Source organism: Zootoca vivipara, chromosome 13 (genome assembly GCF_965207765.1).
Source record: "Zootoca vivipara chromosome 13, rZooViv2.hap1.1, whole genome shotgun sequence".
Taxonomy (NCBI): Eukaryota; Metazoa; Chordata; class Lepidosauria; order Squamata; family Lacertidae; genus Zootoca; species Zootoca vivipara.
In genome coordinates, this window is record NC_142596.1 from 27,009,261 (window position 1) to 27,030,786 (window position 21,526).

Sequence of the window (21,526 nt, forward strand, 5' to 3'; positions counted from 1 at the left end):
ATGTTCTGTGATTGGATATCATGTATCGAATCAGAACACAGGGGCTCAGAATCCTTGGTCCAGACTGAAGCTCAGGCAAACACAGACCACTGAATACATAACACCTACCTTGCTCATTTCCCTCCTTAGTCCCCATCCGTTTTTGAGAAGTTCCAGATAATTTGGCATTTGTGGAATTAGATGCACTGTGACAAGGATATAAAGGTGCACTTGATGGAAGCTAGAGGTGCAAATAATATGGATTGGGGCAGTGGGGGAGCTTTGAAATGCAACCTTCCAAAATGTTTTGTGCAGGAGGCTAGACCTCACAGAGGTCCCTCGCTTCTTTGAGGTTTTTCCATTATCCATGAATGTTGTGTTCACATCACCTGCTTTCCTTTGGCAAATGTTGGAGGATTTCCTCTGTCCCATTCATGTGCTCTGTTCAGAAACATCCCTCCTCCTTTTCCCCCCTCCACCAAAAAATATTCCTTGGTAAAGTCATGCGCTGGGTCTCCCAGTGGCCATTTCCTTTGACAGTAGAATGACAGGCATTCTGGGAAAGGGTGTGGACATTCAAGAGGGGACTATGGTGACATTCAGAAAAAGGGACTTTGACTCCACTTTACAGAAAGAATTACTTTTTGTCCTGTTAACCTGCAACTGATGGGGAGTTTGATCCCCCTGAACAGGCTACGTTGATGTTGGGCTCATCCCAGCTGGTGCACGAGAGATCCAAATCGAGGAGGTGGCGGAAGCAGAGAATTTCCTGGCCTTGAGAAGCGAAGATCCAGAGAAGTACTTCCTGAATGGCGGCTGGACCATCCAATGGAACGGCGATTACAAGGTGGCCGGGACCACCTTCACCTACGAGAGAACTGGGAATTGGGAGAACCTCACGTCTCCAGGCCCCACGGAGGAACCAGTGTGGATTCAGGTACTTGCAGAGGGTTCAAGTGCTGGGCTTTGAACCTGTGAGTTCTGGGTCCAGTCTCTGCCACTCTCATGGACTCACTGCTGCAGAGTTGGGCAGACTTAATTAAGATATGTGAAGCAGAAATTCAACAGGTGCGGCTTCCTAAAGCCCTGCTTTTTGGCACGAGGGAAAGCAGCACTTGTTGAGACTTCACTCTCCGACTGCAGCTGTGAGGCTGCCGAGGTCATAAACATATTTTCAGCCCTTGGTGATTCCATGTCCTGGAATCTGCTCATCCCTGGCTTGTGTTTAAACAGCCCCTCCCAGCTCAAGCTGGAGTGGAAGGTTGTTTTGCTGCCAACAAAGAGTTGATTGAAATTGACTCCCAAACTCTTGTAGGTAACGGTATGGTATTTGTGCTCTCACAGAATTGCAGAGGGACACAGACGGTCATCTAGTCTGACCCCCTGCAATGCAGGAATCACAGTGACCAAGATGATCAAGGGTCTAGAAACCAAGCCTTATGAGAAACAGGGGAGGGAGTTGGGTATGTTTAGGCTGAAGGAGAGGTGACTGAGAGGGGATGTGATAGCCATCTATGAATATCTGAAGGGCTGTCGCATGGAAGATTGAGCAAGCTTGTTTTCCGCTGCTCCAGTGTGGAGGAACCAAACCAAGGGCTTCAAGTTACAAGGAAGGAGATTCCAACTAAATATTAGGCAGAACCTTCTGATGCTAAGAGCTGTTTGACGGTGTGAAGGTGTTGGCCTCTCCTTCATTGGAGGTTTTTAAAGAGGGGTTGGATGGCCACCTGTCAGGCATTCTTTAGCTGTGATTCCTGCATTGCCAGGGGTTGGACTAGATGACCCTTGGGGTCCCTTCCAACACTACAATTCTATGATTTGTCAGACTTTAAGGTGCCACAAAGCTCTTTAGCCTTGCTTGGGTGTCATTTTAAGCTATAGTGAACATGCAGAGTGCACTAGCATTAAGTCAAGAACAAACTATGGCTTGGCTCACAACAGCGTGTTTGCGCCAGGAGGGAGGGAGAAGCCACACGCCCACAATTGCCGCCATGTGCACCACCAGGGTTCAGTTTTAAACCATATTTCAGTTTCCCTGAAATGGCCTGCGAACAAGGACTTTGTCATTTCGGAAACTGTGTTTGTCTCTTTTCTGTTAGCTGCTTTGAGCACTACGGATTTCTGGGAAACGTAGCATGTAAATAAACTGGCTATTGCTTCATAGCCTCCATCTTCACAGGCTTTGTCTGCCCCTGCCCCCCGCCAGCCATGCTTCTTGCTGCTTCTGTTCTGCAAAGCTGCTGTGCGAAGTTCTGAGCAAAGCAGTCCTCTCGGAGTTACTTTGGAAATGGCAGCGTCTGGCATTCGGGAGGTTCCTGCTGATCTGGGAAGCCTTTGCTGACTTCCGTGGGTGGACCTGGCCTCTCTCTTGCCCAGCTGAAATTGAAATCTGTTGCTGCATTCCTCCAGATGTCTTGAACTGTCACTCCCATCACCCTCATCTGGTTCATTGGCCTGGTTTGTCGAGGGGGCAGGAGGAGAGGCACCACCAAGGGCCTCTGACCTTTCCAGAGGCTGCTATGAATGCGGAGACCACCATAGGCCCCCTCCTGTCAGTGGTACAGGATCCTGCCCTCCCTGTATGGACAGTTCATCGCCAATTTTTTTTCTGCACGGAAGTCTGGTGGGTGTCTTCCTGGCTGCCAGGGAAGCCTTTCCTTTGGAGCAGCCAGACTTCCCAGGAGAGCTCTTTAGGAGTTAAATAGATTTCTCAGGGCTAATTCTTTTTCTCTCCCTCTTGCAAGGAGGTGTTTACTTTAACATTCTCTTCCCCTTCCAGCTTGACAAGGAAAGGAATTCTTTTTCCTTTTTTGACCCCTGCTTGTCTTCCTCCAGCTGCTTGTGAATTCTGAAACAAAGGAGCTGGCTTTGAGACCCACCAGGCAGGCAGGCAGGGAGCTCTCCTCTTCCCAAATCACACCACCTTGTTGGATGGGGGACGCATGCCAGGCTTGGGTGGGGGGCTTTTTTGCCACTGCCCTGGCAGGTTATTAATTTTGTGTTCCAAGAATAACTTGTGTTCTTTGCTTAAGAGCTATTGTGCTTAGCGTGTTGGGTTCGAATCCCCACTCGGCCATGAAGCTCCCTGGGTGACCATTGGTCCAGTCATTGCCTTCTCTCAACCGAACCTACCTCACAGGGTTGTTGTGAGGATAAAATGGGGGAGAAGAACCATGTACACGACCTTCAGTTCCTTGGAGGAAAAGGTGGGAAATAAAGTCAATCAATCAATCAATCAATCAATCAAAGAACATCCAGCCAGATTCCTGAGCACAACAGCCCTCTCCCCTCCTGTGGTTTCCAGCAACTGGCATTCAGAAGCATTGCTGCTTTCAACTGTGGAGGCAGCATTATTATTATTATTATTATTATTATTATTATTATTATTATGCTACCTTTCATCTTAAGATTTCAGAAGAAAATACAAGATAAAAACAAAAGTAAATAATTAAAACAGCAAAATAATACCCTTCCCTTCCCACAGACATATTTAAGGCTGTAGAATATTAATAAGCCAAAGGACTGGTTGGAGAGCAATATTCTACCAGAAAACCATCTTCCCATTTTCCCCCCATCACTCAGTTGTATATCATCGGGAGTGTTTTTTAAACCTTGATGGAAAGAGCTCCGAAGCAAACGAAGCTCAATTCTCTCTCTCTCTCTCTCTCTCTCTCTCTCTCTCTCTCTCTCACACACACACACACACACACACACACACTCTTACACTTTCATCAGAATTTCTTGGCTGGTCCTCAGAAAACCCAGGGCACCCCCTTGTTCAATGTGGCCAAACCTGTCCATTTCATTTCTCTGTTTCTAATTTTTCCAGCCTTCCTCCGATTTCTGCATACGTTTGCAAATTTCTCTTTTCAGACAAGATAAAGCTTGCAGAGAGGCTTACAAATATCAAGAAGGTATGCTGGCGCTTACCTTTGGCCCTTCTTTTTCAAGGCACATGTCTGCGCTTTAAATCTCTGTGTCTGAGCTGTCCCCCAAAATGTGCTCTTTAAAGCTAAATCGCAGCAAACGTCAGTTCATGTTTACCATGGGTTGACGCTTGCTCCAATTGTGTTTTCAAGAAGGAAAAAGGGGGGCACTTGGACACGGAGTTTTAAAGCGGAGGCCACACCTGGAAAGCACAGAGGAAACCTAAGTGTGGATAAGCCCACTCCTTGCACTCGGACTTATTGACATAAAAGGTACGACACAAAAGGAAAAAAACTGGGAGGGAGGAGGAAGAAAGCAAGTTCAGGCAGTGGTACAAAGTTATAAAGTTCTCATGCCAGCCAGCTGGAAGGGAAAGAGTTCAAAGAGTGGGGTTAGATGAATGTTAATGCCGTGGTTTATTAAAGAGAAAAACAACTTTGGAGGGAGCCTTAAACTGCTTTCCCCGACTTTTTAAAGATTATTAGTTTCTATGTTCACGCTAATGCCTTGGAATGACTTATAGCATATAATCTCTTGGAACATTCCCTGGGATTTGTAACAGAATTGAAAAACCTTTTTAAAAAATGTTATTTAAAAAATATTCCCTGAGAAGTCTCTTGGACCAATGCCCAAGTCCATTCCAAGAGCAACAAAGTTTTGGCAACAATGGCAGCTTCGAGGGTGGGCTTATTCACACTTACCTTTCCTCCAATCTTTCCAGGCCACAGTCCTTGCTTTAAAACTCCTTTTTGTTCTTTGGCTCTGGAGCCTTCCCTGTGAAAACCCACTCTTTAAAGCTCAATGGAACAATCCTCAGAAAACCCAAATTGAGCGCCGAAGTGCGGGTTATCGAAGGAGAAGCTCAGGGGCAAAAACCAAATACACTTGGGCATGAAGCTTTTAAGCAGAGACCTGTGCCTGGAAAGAGCGAGAGATAAGTGTGGATAAGCCCTTAATTAAGTTGGCATGCCTTTGCCAGAGCTGTATGCCCGCACGGACTGATACTTGAACCCTCCTGCAGGTAGTCTGCCTTGGGGCATTCACGTACCACTACAACAAACTGAAATCAGTTTGGAAACATCATCTGAGAAGCTGTTTTACATCTCAGGGCTGTTACCCCCCTTCAGCCAGTCTTGTAAGGATGCTGAGAAATGATTTGGGCCTCTTATCTCAGACTTGCTGTTCGCAGGGGTGATGTGAGCCAAACAGCCTTCAATGGCAGGTGTGCCTTTGCAGATAAGCCTGCAAATACAGTAAGTTTGAAGATAAGCTGCGGCTGATATCTGGGGGTGGAGCTGAAATCACACACACACACACACACACACACACACACACACACACACTTGACTATTTAAATGGCCCGGATGAAGAAAGTGAGGAAACGAAGGAAAACTGTCCGTATTTTGCAAGAAGGGTTCACACACACACCAGAACTTTACCAGTGTGGCATTACAGTGGATTAAATGCCTTAAATATGTCACTCTAGGGCAGGCATTCCCAAACTGCGGCCCTCCAGATGTTTTGGCCTACAACTCCCATGATCCCTAGCTAACAGGACCAGTGGTCGGGGAGGATGGGAATTGTAGTCCAAAACATCTGGAGGGCCACAGTTTGGGGATGCCTGCTCTAGGGCAACAAAGCCACCTTAAAAAACCCCAAACAACAGACTTTGCAATTACGTAAGTGACAAGGGCATGTACTGAAACATGTGGCATGAGTGAATGATTGAACATGAAACTTTGCAGACGCCCTGCAAGCAGATCAGGATGAATCCTCATTGTTGTGTAACTGCCCCGTAAACAAATTGGAATGAATGCTCTGCAAAAATGCGACATAGTCTAACCCAGTGGTTCCCAATTTGTTTCGGGCCACCGCCCTCTTAGTTCCATAAACTCACCCCCAGTGCCTCTCCTCTGTAAAAAGCATTATTCAGAGTAGCAGTTTGCCCGGCACACTAAGCAAGATAGCACAATAAAATTCAAAACTATGGCAATTAATTGCACTCCCTCCCCTCCCCCCCCCCAAAATCCAAATAAGACTATTTGGTTTAATTCATTCAACAGAATTGACAAACTTGATCCAGTGAAAAGCAAACACTGGTCACTTTCTAAACTTTCAGTAAGTTTGCAGTTGCCTGTCCTCTGCTGCAGGCATCTCAAGGTCTTTTCCTGCTGGCCCTCTTTCTCTTGGCAGGACATCAGACTTCCTCGGTACTTGGACCACATTTCGTTAAACGCCTCTTATATCGTCTGACTGGATGCTGCCTAATAACATTTTCTTCCTTGCCTCTCAGCTCTTATTTCAGGAGAAGAACCCAGGAGTCCGCTATCAATACACCATTCAAAGGGAACCTGAGAACGAGAATGAGATCACGCCAGCCGAATTCTTTTGGCAATACGGACCCTGGACGAAATGCACAGCCACCTGTGGCACAGGTAAGGATGCCTGCCTCTTTCTTTGCCTTTATCTCACTATTCAGTGTTTGGTGAGAAGTGGCGGGGGGGGGGTCACGTTCTGGCCTAGGAGCCACAGCAAGAAACTTCATGCATTGGGGGAAATCCAGAAAAGTAGGTGAACCTTTTCCGAGCCCCCCAGTCACCACCAGAGTCTCTTTCTCTTCAGACCTCATCAGAGGGAGATGCAGAGAGAGAGAGAGAGAGAGAGAGAGAGAGAGAGAGAGAGAGAGAGAGAGAGAAGGCCTTTTCAGTGGTGGCTCCCCAACAGTGGCATGCTATCTCCAGGAAAAGATGCCAGGCATCATAATTGTCAGCCTATTGCTACCAGGCTAAGACATTCCTGTTTTTCCAAGGCTTCTGGTTGTTCATTTCAGATCATAACTTTGTAAGATTCTCTTCTCTTTTGTGGAGCTTTTGTTTTAGTGGTGTGCAGGATTTGTCTCTCTCAAAGTATTGCTGATTGAGCACTTTAGGAAATATGTGTCTGGTATATTTTGTAATTATTAATATTATTAATATTATTATTTAACTGCTTTTAGCTGTTTTTGTATTTTATGATGCTTTATGTGGCTTTGAGGCATTTTTTGAATAGAGCGCTGATTAAATGCAATTAATTGTTATTATTAAGAATAATAATAATATTTTAGCTGATTTTAGCTGTTTTGTATTTTATGATGCTTTAAGTAATTTTGAGGCATTTTTTTTAATAGAGCACTGAACAAATGAAATGAATGAATGAATGGTGGCAGAAGGACTCAGGACACTGCTCTGTAGGCTTCTTCTAACAGTGGTGAATTGGGATCTGACTGTTAAGAGCCCCGAGTGTCAGTGTCCTCAATGCATATCTCAGCTGAGCCATGAACTCATTTCGTGGCCCAGCTGTGATAACTGTCTTGATGTAGGAAAAGCATTGGGGAATACAGAGTGCTCTCAAGCATTAGGAGCCCAGGATCAGGGGCAGGAAAGGCAAGTGGACGTATCCTCTCCCCAACCCCCAACAGTCCACCTTGCAGTAGGAAGGATATGGTTAAAAAAAAAAAACACCAATTAACTAATGAAGTAGCCAGAAAATTTTGCTATCCCTTAATGGTGTCCATAATCCCCTGCTTGAGGGTGCAGCTTGTCTAGACTGCTGGGGTAGGAAGTACCAAATGTATTTCATGTTTGGCCACTTCAGCTAGATCCCTGAATTGGGGGGGTGCAGCACCCTGCCTTGAGGTGCTAGCTAACTGAGAGCAAGATGGAAGGGCAGGCGGGCAAGATAATTTATTCCGCCGGCAAGGAAAGGCGTTTCCAAAGGCCCGCTGCCACCCACTCTAGCCTGTGGATAAGGGAAACGCTGTTGTGGAGTGCATAAATTCTCAATGCAAATGTATCAAAGCGATCAGGCAGGCAACACTGCTGGATGTGTTTAGACCCTGCCTGTGCCCCTTTGTCCAGGATGCTTGACTCTCTGCAAATGTGTGTGCCAATACATGCACAGTGGTGCATAAGGACATGGGTTTCTGTTTGCGCAGCTGCAATGTGCTCCTTTCTCTTGCCGCCAGCTGGTCAAGGCCTCTTTGGAAACAGACAGCTTGAAAAACAGAAAAGCAGAAGGCTTTGCCGTGTCCTTTGATGTCCCCGCCTCTTATTGAATGGGGTAACTGGGAAAGAGTCCTCCTCTACAGCAGCGTTTGATTAAAGCAGTGTTTCTCAACCAGTGTGCCTCCAGATGTTTTGGGACTACAACTCCCATCATCCCTAGCTAGCAAGACCAGTGGTCAGGAATGATGGGAGTTGTAGTCCCAAAACATCTGGAGGCACACTGGTTGAGAAACACTGGATTAAAGCATGAGACGAGGGGACCAAGTGCACAGTTAAGGATGCTTCTTCACTCTCTCCTTAGGATGCTTCCAAATTACCACTATTTTGGGGTGGGATCCAGTCGTGGCTAATTCAGGTTGTACAATTACAGTTGGTTTGGGAGGTCTTGTGCAACACACCCAGTTCCCCCAAAGATCAGACCTTTTGCAATAAGGAAAAGGAAAGGGTTTTTAATTAATTTATTTCATAATATTTATACACTGCTTGATTGTAAAGCTACAACAAACCTCAAAGTGGTTTACTATCACTAAGAAAAATTAATGGCAGCAATTTAAAGCTTTTAAAAAGTTAAAATAACAATAGATTAAAAACAGATTAAAGTTTGCGTTGGTTTTCTCAATATGTGGACAGGATTGTTATAGGAGGGCTCGGCATTCGAAATCAGACATTTCATAACTATTCCAGTTTGCTTGATCCAGACATGAAGGGTTTGGGGTCAGAATGAGGTTCTTCTGAAGCAAATGCATATATCCCTATTTCCTAGTGTTGTCCAGATGGCAGTATTTTCCAGGTAAACGTTTACAATGGCACTTGGCTCTCCCTTACATAAGAACAAAAGAACAGCCCGGATCAGCATCCCATCTAGTCCAGCATCCTGCTCTTACAGTGACCAACCAGATGCCTGTGGGAAACCCGCAAGCAGGATTCGAGCCCAAGAGCCCTCTACCCTCTTGTGGTTTCCAGCGATTGGTATTCAGAAGCACTGCTGCCCCCAGCTGTGGAGGCAGAGCAAAGCCATGATGGCTAGTAGCCATTGATAGCCCTCCTCCATAAATTACAAACCTGCCACACATGGTGTGCCTGCTTCTACTGGGAGCCAGTGTGGTGTAGTGGTTAAGAGCGGTAGACTCGTAATCTGGTGAACCTGGTTCGCGTCTCCGCTCCTCCACATGCAGCTGCTGGGTGACCTTAGGCTAGTCACACTTCTCTGAAGTCTCTCAGCCCCACTCACCTCACAGAGTGTTTGTTGTGGAGGAGGAAGGGAAAGGAGAATGTTAGCCGCTTTGAGACTCCTTCGGGTAGTGATAAAGCGGGATATCAAATCCAAACTACTCCTCCTCCTCCTCCTCCTCCTCCTCCTCTTCTCCTAGAAGTGGCAAAACATCAGCTCCATGGTTTGATGGGACGCAACTCAGAGCTCATTACTGCACGTTTCCCTCGTATGGGCAAAACATTTCTTGGGGAGGCATTCTCCCCATCCCTCACCCTGCTACCCCACTTCCAGTCTGTTGCTGAGAAATTCAGTGTGATGGATCACAGCTGCCTGGAAGGCCCTGTGCAGATGGGTTTCCCAGCTCTACAAAAGCCCAGAAACCTGAGCTTCAGAGGCAGCAAATTGGATGTCTTCAGAGGGGGCAGATTATGTCACCTGGGAGGACACAGATTCTCTTCTTTCAGCTCTCCCAGCTCACTGGGGCCTGACGCACAGTTACACTTGCCAAATATTTCTTTTCTCTTTTCTTTTCTTTTCTTTTCTTTTCTTTCTTGGCATCTCTGTCCCTTTTGCTAAAACCAGATCATCTTCCAGGACTCCTCTGCAGTGTGTCGCTGCTCCAGATTTTCTGACAGATGCTGTCACACCGCCTTGACAAGGCCCAGAGCAGCATTTGGGGCGGTGGTTTGGGTCTCTGTGTGTGTGTTCCTTATGATGTATTTATATTTGACTGCATAAACACTATACATTTAAAGCACATGGTTTGCCCCCAAAGAATCCTGGAGAAGGCAGTTTATCCCTCACAGAGCTACAAACAGGGGAAGAGACACCCCTCAGTAGCAGAGCAGCTGCCTTGCATGCAGAAGGACCCAGGCTCAATCTCCAACATCTCCAGATAGGGCTGGGAGGGATTAGTGCCTGAAACGCTGGAAAACTGCTGCTAGTTGGTACAGAAGTGAGCTAGATGGTAAGAGCTGTTTGTCAGTGGAGCAGGCTCCCTCGGAAAGTGGTGGACTCTCATCCAGACGGCTAGATTCCTGAATTGCATGGGGTTGGACTAGACCAGAGGTTGTCAACCTGGTCCCTACCACCCACTAGTGGGCATTTCAGGATTCTGGGTGGGCGGTAGGGGGTTCTACAGCACAAGCTGAATCCTTCTTCCATCGAGCACTGGTGGGCGGTAAGGAAATTTTACCATCAAGAAAGATGCATTAGTGGGCAGTAGGTATAAAAAGGTTGGCTACCCCAGGACTAGATGATGCTTGGAAGTCCCTTCCAACTCTACAATTCTGTGATCAGTATAAGGCAGCTTCCTGAGCTCCTATGCTCCTAGGGCTATACAGTGGTGCCTCGCTAGACGAATTTAATTCGTTCCACGGGTCTTTTCTTATAACGAAAAATTCATCTAGCGAATCCCATAGGAATGCATTGAAATTTTTTTGAATTTTTTTTCCCCCATAGGAACGCATTAATTGAATTTCAATGCATTCCTATGGAAAACCGTGATTCGCTAGACGAATTTTTCATAAAACGAATTCGTCTGACGAGGCAACCTCCGCTCAAAAAATCCTTTCGTTAAGCGGAAATTTCGTTAAGCAGGGCATTCGTTAAGCGAGGCACCACTGTACTTCCCAGCACCCTTAACAAACATATGGGTGCATTTGGGATTGTGAAAGTGGATTTTCCTCTAGGCTTGATTGGCAGGATGAATTTCCCTGAATCTGATTGGCTGTTGATTGGTCTGCTGCCAGCAGACTTCAATCAGGGATCCCGTCCAGGGTCTCCCCCACACACCCAAAGCCTCTGGTGTGCTTGCTGTGCTGCAAACATTGACGCCAAACATAGTTTGTGGCCTGTTAGCCTTATGAATTGTTATTGCCAGACTATGAAAGGGAACCTTTAAGCAGGTCCTGGGTCTGGGAAAGGAGAAGGGGCAGATAGGCAATCGGGTGACATAATCGTGGGCTGAGGGAGGCGGGGAGCTCTCGGATGATTTCTTCATTTGCTGGGTTGGGAGAGGAAGTCTGCCAGCCAAGCGCCTTCTGGGTTCCCTGCCAGAAACTGAGGCTGCCAGAAGCACATCAGATCCTGGCTTGTGACCGGCCCCCGTGGGGACTGTCCAGCCTGCACGCCAGGAGCAGCTCCAGCCCCACTGAGCTACGCCAACCCCCACGTGCCTCCTCTTCAGCTAGCTGGGAAAGGATGAGGGAGACACGTACACACACACACACACACACAGAGAGAGAGAGAGAGAGAGAGAGAGAGAGAGAGAGAGAGAGAGAGAGAGAGAGAGAGAGACTCTGGAGCAAAGGGTCAGCTGGCAATAAGGAGGGGAAAGGACAAGGCAATGGATGTTCTGTGTCTCGTAGAGGAGCCCACAACAGGAGCAAGAGGCAGGTTGTTGCAAGTAACAGGGTGGGGAGACTGCACATAAGGACATAGGTAAAGGTAAAGAGACCCCTGACCATTAGGTCCAGTCGTGACCGACTCTGGGGTTGCAGCGCTCATCTCACGTTATTGGCCGAGGGAGCCGGTGTACAGCTTCTGGGTCATGTGGCCAGCATGACAAGGCCGCTTCTGGCGAATCAGAGCAGCACACGGAAACGGCGTTTACCTTCCCACTGGAGCAGTACCTTTTAATCTACTTGCACTTTGACGTGCTTTCGAACTGCTAGGTTGGCAGGAGCAGGGATCGAGCAACGGGAGCTCACCCCGTCGCGGGGATTCGAACCGCCGACCTTCTGATCGGCAAGCCCTAGGCTCAGTGGTTTAACCCACAGTGCCACCCACGTCCCAGCGCCACCCGCGTCCCAGTGCTTATTGGATCAGGCCAGTGACCCATCTAGTCCAGCGTCCTTTGGCCAACCAGTTGCTTGTGGGAAGCCCACAAGTAGGATTTGACCACAAGAGCCCTCTCCCCTCTTGTCGCTTCCAGCAACTGGTATTCAGAAGAATTGCTGCCTCTGACTGTGGAGGCAGAGCAAAGCCATCATGGCTAGCAATCATCGATAGCCCTCTCCTCCATAAATTTGTCTAACCTAAAGTTACCAGATTTGAATCTGGAGACACTTTTCAACTTCAATGGATTTTGTATGGGGACTGATTTGTAAATCCAGCGATTGTCCCCAGGAAACAGGGACGTCTGGTAACCTCAGTCTAACCCTCTTTTTAAGCCATGCAAGATGGTGGCCGTAATTGCCTGCTTTGGGAGCAAGTTCCAAAGTTTAACTATGCCCTGCGTGAAGAAAGACTTTCTCCGTCCCAAATCTTTCAATGTTCAGTTTCATTGGATGTCCACAAGTTCTGGCACTATGGGACTGGGAGAACAACTTTTATGTATCCGCTTCCTCCATGCCATGCATTTTACAAATGGCAAAGGAGGCTCTCCAGAGGCAACAATGCTGGCTGGGGTGTAAGGAGGAGGAAGGTGGTGTCTATTTGCAAGGTCCAAGCCCAGAGCTGGTGCACATTCACACAGTCACCCAAGGATCAGATGCAATATTGTGCGCACTCAGTTGGGGGAGGAAATCCTATTAAAATCCATGGGACATATTTGTCAATAAGCCTGTCTAGGATGCAGGTCAGGGTCACTTCCAGATGACATGTTTATTGAGCATCCTTCCCACAAAGTTTGCAGGGAAGGTAAACAACATCAACTGTTTATTGAGTGTTCGTTCTGATTTGTTTGCAGGGAGATGAAATGATGTCGCCTCAAGCAAATGTTACCCCACAATTTCCGTTGCACTTTCTCATCCCTTTCCTTACTGCAAACTGTCCAATTCCCCCCCCCCTTAGGTTTAGGGTTGGAGAAGTGGGTTTGTCCTGCAAAAGTGCCAAATACAGTTTAATTATGCAACCTGAATTTGCTGGTAATTCAGTTGAAACACCCTTACCCCCACGAAATAATGACAGTCTGGAAGCAGCCCAGAAGTCTTTTTTCGCAAAGCTAGTTTGGAGGCAGAGCATAGCCATCATGGCCCTCTCCTCCATGAATGCTCCATCAGTTGTAGCAATTTCATACAAAGAGCTCCTGGTGCTCCTGCTTTTGGCTTCTGCAGGGAGAGGCTTTTGCAGCTGTTTTGTGTTTTGACCTCTCAGCTGTTGCTGATGTGCAGAAGCTGAGGCTAGTCCTCAGCAGATGGCCTGCTCATAGGTGCTGCTGCTGACCAAGGGGCCCAAGCAGGCAGCCTTCACTGAGCCATCTCCCAGATGCTTCCTATCTAAAGCTGCCAAGGTTAGCGGGCAGCAAACTGTCTGTTTTGTCCAAACAGTTGTGCTAAAATAGCTCCAGAGGTCTGGAAATAGCCCTTGTGCCATCTGGGAGGGTGGTGGGCAGGCGCCTCTCTTTCTCCTGGAGGAAGGAATGGCATGGCATCACAGAAGGAAGGGGAGTCAGGAAAGAGCCATGATCACAATTCAACTCTGGACACCTTCTGCCTGAATCTTGATGCTTGTATTGCAACAGAGCAGAGGGTATTCCAGGAAGCCAGAGCTAGAGCCTGGGTAGCTCAGTTGGTTAAAGCATGGTGCTGATAATGGCAAGGTTGCAGGTTTGATCCCTGTATGGGGCAGATGCATATTCCTGAATTGCAGGGATTGAACTAGTTCATCCTCAGGGCCCCTTCCAACTCGACAATTCTGTTCTTCTAAGTAGGGCTGGGTGATCTATCGATAATTGTCCCAAATCGGTTTGAAATCCATATCATGATATTTTGTTTATTTTTAGAAAGGGGGTGTTTTTTGTGATGGGGGTGACAGAGCACACTTGGATCCACTTTAATTGCATGAACTTTTCTGATATGTGCTTGAATACCGGCTGGAAAACACAAGACAGTCTGGTAGCATCCTCAGCCTATCTGAGCTCATATGGTGAGGTCAAATTGTGCACACTCCTTTGAGCTCTGCAAAAGAAAGAGGGAGGTGGCAATGGAACTGTACTGTTGGAACATGGACACACCAAATCAAATAAATCCGTAGAAAAAGCTCTCTCTCTCCCGTGGGATTACCCGTGGGCCTCTCCCGCTGCTAGGATTGATTTCGGAGGCTGGCTGCAGAGTCTTGGCTTGCAGGCAGCTCACCCCACGTGGCAGGAGATCAGTTTCCAGGATTCTTTCCCAGCCCTGTGGAGTTCCATGCATCCAATTGCAAGAGCTCTCTTCAGATCGGCACTACTGTTCCTGGCAGAAAAGGGCTATTGTTCCCACAGACAACCTGCGGCATTGTACATGGAGGAGGGCTCTGAGCCCGCCCAGCAAAAAAATGACTCTGCGGGAGTCTCGTTACCAGTTGCACCAATTATTGCAAGAAGGCATTGCCATAAAAACAAAAACACAGAGGAATAAATTGCAGCTTTTGTTTTTAAAATAAACTTAAGGCCAGGACCAACAGTTTAGATTTCTTTCTTGTTAACGGCTCTGGGCTCAAGGTCACAAGCGGACAAATCAACCTCTGAAATGGAGCGGTTTGGGCATTATTTAAGTCTGCTGCTTTCAAAGGTTCGGTTGAGGGAACGGATTTTCTTTGTCCTGCATGGTGAAGCGCTTTTATGCCTGGTTTTGAGACCACAGCCCCACCCCATCTTAGAATAGCTTAAAGATAGGGAGTTGGATGCAGGAGCTGCTGGCAGAGGCCCTAACAAAGAAGCGGGGCAGACAAAGAGGGTCCTTGTTTGTTAGCTGGTCATCCATGCAGTGTGTGTGTGTGTGTGTGTGTGTGTGTGTGTGTCTTGGCATGCTTGGTTTTCAACCTGATCTTTGCTGACCTCATCCCCCCAACTGTGCTCGTGGTGACTTAATTACAACATTCCAAGTTCCCTGGGCTGCCTCCTGCTGCTTCCCCTCCCTAACCTTGCAGGGCGGGGTGGGGGGGGGGTATTGTTAGTAACAGGTGCAGGGCTTAGAGACCTGCAGTGTCTTCTGCAATCATTAACCCCTGTGCTGCTCCCGAAAGGTCCTTGCTACAGCTGGCTGCCCAACACAGCAATTGTGTGTGGTGGTGGGACTCTAACACCCAGCTGGGGAAGTGGCTGTACCATCAGCCCTGCATGCAGAAGGTCCCAGTCATATCTCTAGGTAGGGCTGAGGAATGGCCCCTCCTGAAACCCTGGAGGGCCACTGCTGTCCGTTGGTGTGCAGCTGTTTCAGTCCAAGAACCACTTTTCCTCATGAGCGATCTTCAAGTGGGGAAGCACAAGCCAAGAGTTTTATAGCTTAATCATAGAATCATAGAGTTGGAATCATAGAGTAGGACCCTGAGGATCATCTAGTCCAGGGGTCCCCAGACTTACCGGCGTTTGGGCCGGTTCCCACTGCGCCGATTGCGCGGCGGGCCGGAGGGCGGGGGAGCGCGCGCCTGTGCGGGCCGGCGGGCGGGGGAGTGCGCGCTTCCAGGGTGGGAAAAGCACCGAAAATCCATTGTGCGCATGCGTATGGACCTCCCCTGACCCGGAAGTGCACCAGAAATGACCTCTTCCGGGTCGGGAGAGGCCCATACACATGCACACAAAGGATTTTCGGCGCTTTTTCCCCAACCTGGAAGAGCGCTGACGCGCTGCACGCCGTAAGAGCGGGCAGCGGGCGCCGGGGGTCGTTGCGGGCCAGATTGGCAGGCCAATTGGGCCGCATCCGGCCCCCGGGCCGTAGTCTGGGGACCCCTGATCTAGTCCAACCCCCTGCAATGCAAGAATATGCAGCTGTCCATTATGGGGACCTAGGGGCCTAGGGCTTGCCGATCGGAAGGTCGGCGGTTTGAATCCCCGCGACGGGGTGAGCTCCCATTGCTCGGTCCCAGCTCCTGCCCACCTAGCAGTTAGAAAGCACATCAGAGTGCAAGTAGATAAAACCCCTCCAAGCGGGAAGGTAAATGGTGTTTCCATGTGCTGCTCTGGTTCGCCAGAAGCAGGTTTGTCATGCTGGCCACATGACCCGGAAGCTGTACGCCGGCTCCCTCGGCCAGTAAAGTGAGATGAGCACCGCAACCCCAGAGTCATCCGCGACTGGACCTAACGGTCAGGGGTCCGTTTACCCTTTACCTTATTACGGGGACCAAACCTGAAACCTTGCATACATAGTTCTCTGCCTCCCCATTTTATCCTCACAACAGCCCAGTGAGGTAGTCTAGGCTGAGAGGCAATGACTGGCCCAAGGTCACCCAGCGAGTGCCGTGACCGAGTGGGGATTTGAACCCTGGTCTGCCAGGTCCTGGTCCAATACTCTAACCACTACACCCCACTGATCCTTGGTTCTTGGCATGCCAGCATATACAGGGCCAGTGCTAGGTTTTTTTGCGCCCTAGGCAAGAAGTTCCGGAAGTGTGCGGGGAGCGGCAGAGAAGCGGCAGCGGCAGAAGGGTGAGCGGGGCCCGCCAGCCAGCATGATCAGCAGGGTCTTGCAGGCTGCAGCAGAGCAGGCTGCAGCCCCGCCTCCAGGCTCGCGCCCCCAGCGATCTCCGTGCGCCTCCGGAGCTTCGCACAGGGAGCGGCAGCCTGGGGCCACCTCAACGGAACAGCTGAGAGGCGCAACGAGGCGGCCCCAAGCTCGCGCTCCGGGCGCGAAGCTCCGGAGGCGCACAGGGGGAGCGTGAGCCTGGGGCCACCTCGCTGCACCTCTCAGAGCTGTTCAGTTGAGGCGGCCTCAGCCTCCCGCTCCCTATGCAAAGCTTCGCAGGCGCGTTGGGAGCGCAAGCCTGGGGTTGGGGCTGCCTCCTCCCGCTCTCTGCTCCGCTGCAGCCTGCAAGACCCTGCTGATCATGCTGGCTGGCGGGCCCCGCTCGCCCTTCTGCCGCTGCCGCTTCTCTGCCGCTCCCCGCGCACCTCCGGAACTTCTCGCCGGGAGCGCGAGCCTGGGGCCGCCTCGCCCGCCTTTCAGCTGTTCAGAGGAGGCGGCCCCAGGCCCGCGCTCCCCGCGCGCCTCCCAGGCAGCACCGGCGGGCGGCAGTGGGTGGCGGGCGGCCTGGTCAGCGCCCCCTCCATTTTGGCGCCCTAGGCCGTGGCCTAGTTCGCCTTAATGGAAGCGCCGGGGCTGAGCATATACCACTGTGCATGCATGGGGCGTGCCTGATACCCACCTCCTTCTCTCCTCAGGGGTCCAGAGGCAGGTTGTGCACTGCATGGAAAAAGTGGCTGGGTTGGTGGAGGAGCACTACTGCAACGTTCTTAGCCGGCCGGACGACAAGCAGAAGAGTTGCAGCGAGGAGCCGTGCCCTGCCAGGTCAGCTCAACTCCCCTGCATCTAAACACAAGAACAAAAGGATCAGGTCAATGGCCCATCGAGCCAAGCATCCTATTCCCCAATAACTGTGAAAGGAGCCTCTTAGAATCATAGAACTGTAGAGTTGGAAGAGATCCAAAGGGTTATCTATTCCAAACCCTTGCAATGGTTCATGCTCCCAGAGTGGACGTCTAATTGCTCTTTCCCTAGCCTAACCCTTGAACCCCTGCTCGCTCCCTTCCAGGTGGTGGGCTGGCGAGTGGCAAGCGTGTTCTGCCACTTGCGGGGACACTGGGCTGACGAAGAGGACCGTCCTCTGCATCCAGAGTGTGGCGCTGGATGAGCAGCGGGCACTGCAAGCCAGCAAGTGCCAGCATCTCTCGAAGCCGGATGCCACGGCCCCCTGCAACCGAGAGGTCCTCTGCCCAGCTCGGTGGCTGGCTGGCAATTGGTCCAAGGTGAGGAGAATCCGAGCGCAAAACCCTTGCTGCAAGTCTTGGTTCAATCCACGAGGGCATCTCCAGGTAGGGCTGGGAATGTCCCCTGCCTGAAATCCTGAAGGGTGGCTGTCAAATCAATTACTGAGCTAGATGGACTCAACGATCTGATTCATTATAAAGCAGCTAGCTTCCTACCTTCCTCCAGACAGGAACTGGAGGATTCTCTATTGCATAAATAACCATGGCTGTTGCAAATTTGGCAAAGGCCAACACTGTACTCTGAAATCCAAATCACTCGCTAGGTCTTTGGGAGAGGACAGAGGAGGCTGCCCAACATCCTTGGCCTTGGGCAATCTGGGTCTTCCCTCCCAGGGTCAGTGTAGAAAGACTCCACTTTTAATGTGGCTGGCTGGGAGTCACATGTTCTTGTGGCATGAAACTATTTTTGATATGTGGGTTGCTGCAACTCTGGAGAAAGGTCAGAAGACCTCTTATCTGCTCAGCCGCAACAAACATTCTTCTTGTGCTTTGTTTCTCCCTGTTAGCAAATCCCTACTTGCTCTTTTCCCCCTCAGCTAGGAATCTTGCTCGGATGAAGGGTGGTACTTGATGGGAACCCCAAATAGAGATGACCTATGATGTCACTGGGTGCCAGCCCCCTCCAGGGTGACCCGCCAGCCCCCCAGCTGTCTGGGTTTTTCCATGCAAGCCAAGCTTCGTCAGGAAACAAAGATGACCTGAACCTGAAGAACGATGGCTGGGTTTAGATTGAGCTTCTGTAGTGGAAAGAGCAAATGACCTAGGATTATAATTATTTCTGGCCCTTTTTTGCATGGACCAGCCTTCCCCAACTTGGTGCCCTCCAGAAATTTTGGACTACAACTGGGGCACCAGGTTTGTTTATTTACTGCATTTATATTCTACCACCTGTGTCTCCAAGGAGCCCAAGGTGGGGTATACATGGTTCTCTCCCCACCTTCTATAATCCCCACAACAAACTTTTGAGGTAGGTTCGGCCGAGAGGTCATGGCCAAGTGGATATTGGAAACCTGGTCTTCCAGGTCCTTGTTTGACACTCTAATCAATGGTTCCCAAACTTTTGGGGGCCACCAATCCCTTGGTTTTATAAACCCTTCCCCGGTGTTTCCCTACTCTATAAAAGGCATTATTCAGAATAGTGGTTTGCATGACCCACTAAGGAATACCATAACACAATCAAATTCAAAACAGTGACAACTAATTGCACATACATTTTTTTTAAAAAAATCAATTAAAACTACAGTGGTACCTCGACTTATGAACGACTCGACAACTGAATTTTTCGACTTACGAATGGGGGTAATGGCGGTGCGCTTACGAATGTTGCGACATCCGGAAAAAAACCGTGGCGGTTTTAGATAGGGATTTTTCGACTTACGATTTTTTCCGTTTTCAATGCATTCCTATGGGAAATAGCATTTCCAATGGCGTTTTTTGACTTGCGAATTTTTCGACTTATGAAGGTGCCTTCGGAATGGATTAAATTCGTAAGTCGAGGCACCACTGTATTTAGTTTAATTACTACAACAAAATTGATTGACAAACTATTGATACCAGCTTTTTGAAATCTGATAATCATTTGCACTTCCTGTTCCTACTTGCCGACGCTTCCTAGCACCCCCACCTAGGTAATCCCATTGCCCCTCAGGGGGTGCTACCACCCACTTTGGGATCAACTGCTCTAACCACTATACCACGCTATCTCTCTTGGAGGATCATAGCATGGAGAAACTGCCAGCACTGTGTTGGCCACTGATGTCTCTCACACTCCTTCTTTTCTCTCCCCTTTCCCATACAGTGTTCGGTCACATGCGGAAGTGGGATACAGCATCGCCTGGTGTACTGCCCCAATAATACCAGAGCCAGCTGTGATCCAGGGCAAAGACCAGCCTCCGAAATTGCCTGTTCGTTGCTGCCCTGCTGGAACAAGATCGAGAGCATCTTCTCAGACTGGTCAGGCTCTGGTTCCTCAAGCCGGGAGCTGTACAATGAGATCAATTTCATCCCCAGCCACCCCATCCCTCGATTCAGCCCTTTGTCGCCCAAATCTGAAGACCTTAATGCCATAAGGGAAGAAGATTATTCACCCGGCAACAACAAAAAGGGAAATGTGTTTGTGGATGATTTTTACTACGATTACAATTTTATCAACTTCCATGAAGACCTGTCTTACGACCCAGCTGACGCCAAGGGTGGCGGGAGAGAGGACTTGTTGCCGGATGTTGGGGTGAAGAAGGTCAGCGATGTGAAAGAGGACCCTCAAGAAATGGCTCCTGATTCTCTCTCTACTGTAAACCCAGAGATGGACCATGGAAGCCCGACATCTCCAGCTGTTGGGTGGAATAACAAAGGGGTAACCAGTGGGTTTCAAGAGCATAGCACTGCTGTCAGTTGGCATGGTTATTTGGGTACAGCTGTTGCTGTCTCTCCAACCTTCTCCATGACAGTTAAAGTGAAGGAGAACCCACCAGCCATTTGGGGAGATCTTCCTTCTTCCACTTCTGCAGCTGCAACGGATTTCCCTTCTAGCACCAACAGCCACGTATCTGTCAATCATGCCCAAGAAAACACCACACGTTGGGAAGGGAAGGTATCAAACACGGTCCCCTCCGTGATCTTCCCTTACTTGACCTTCCGGACTCCAACCGTACCTTCTGTTGAGGGCAGCCCCAGTCAAGACCATGAGTTTAGCACTCCCAAGAGCTGGAAGAAAGACGCTGGAGGCTCAAAGGTCCCATATCTCAGCACCATCAAAGACAATGGGTTGTTGAGCCGTGGAGAAGGTGGTGGTACAGACCGGGCCATCATTGATCTCAAAGATGACGTTGGTGATGAACGCAGAATGGAAGAAGCCCTGGTTAGGACAGTTGCAGCAGGAACTGCAGAAACAGCATCAAAGGGGACGCATGGGAACTTCATTTCTCCACTGCCTGGTCCTACTGAAACCACCCTTCACCTTCCTGCTCAGGTCCCAAGCGAGATAAACAGGAAGCCCGATGATGGTGTGACTCCATACGACGTGGCAAACTGCAAGAGCCTTGCAGCAGATGCACAGGACCTCCAACACTCTCCTGCCGATGTGGTCAAGGCCAAGGGCAAGCCTCCCTCCCTGGAGCCCACACCCACCTTTGCATATGAGCCACCTGGGCTTGACAGCAGTACGGTCGAGAGGCAGCCCCCTTCCAGCCATGTTCTGCTCATGCCACACAGTCCCAACTCACTGGGGCAGCGGCTGCCAACTGAGCCGACGTCCTTGGAGTGGGGGCCCTCTCCCCCTGGCTCTTTCACTTCCATGCCACCTGTGCCAAGGCGGAAGGAGGAGTCTGTTGGAATGAAAAGCAAGTGGGACGCTGAGCGTATCCCTCCCAGTGTGGGGGACCAGGGACTCTCTGGGGGCAGAAATAAAAGTGTTCCCCATGGGGCTCACTGGATGTTTGCAAGCAGCCATGGAGGTCTCGGGCCCAGGCCCACGACTGCAAGACACCAGGAGGAAAAGGAGGACAGGACGCTCTCGGCTCCTCCGGCGACTGTCGCAGCTCCTCTGAATGCCAGCTGGGAAGCTGGAAACTGGAGTGAGGCAAGTTCCTGGCAGGAAGGAGAGGATACCTGCCGGTTGCCTGGAGTTCTCTGCTTGGCGCTGAGCCCCTTGGCACCAGGCCTGCTTTCCCCAGAGCTCAG

General features: G+C 49.7%; 1 protein-coding gene across 1 annotated transcript in view; it reads left to right on the top strand.

Annotated features, from left to right (window-relative positions):
* ADAMTS7 (ADAM metallopeptidase with thrombospondin type 1 motif 7) overlaps window positions 1-21,526 on the top strand; it is a 65,080-nt gene that overhangs the window by 23,668 nt on the left and 19,886 nt on the right. Inside the window, exons 15-19 of the mRNA XM_060282968.2 lie at window positions 672-916; window positions 6,200-6,341; window positions 17,243-17,369; window positions 17,614-17,827; window positions 19,647-21,425. Coding sequence (XP_060138951.2) covers window positions 672-916; window positions 6,200-6,341; window positions 17,243-17,369; window positions 17,614-17,827; window positions 19,647-21,425 — 2,507 coding nt within the window. The remainder of the gene's footprint in view (window positions 1-671; window positions 917-6,199; window positions 6,342-17,242; window positions 17,370-17,613; window positions 17,828-19,646; window positions 21,426-21,526) is intronic.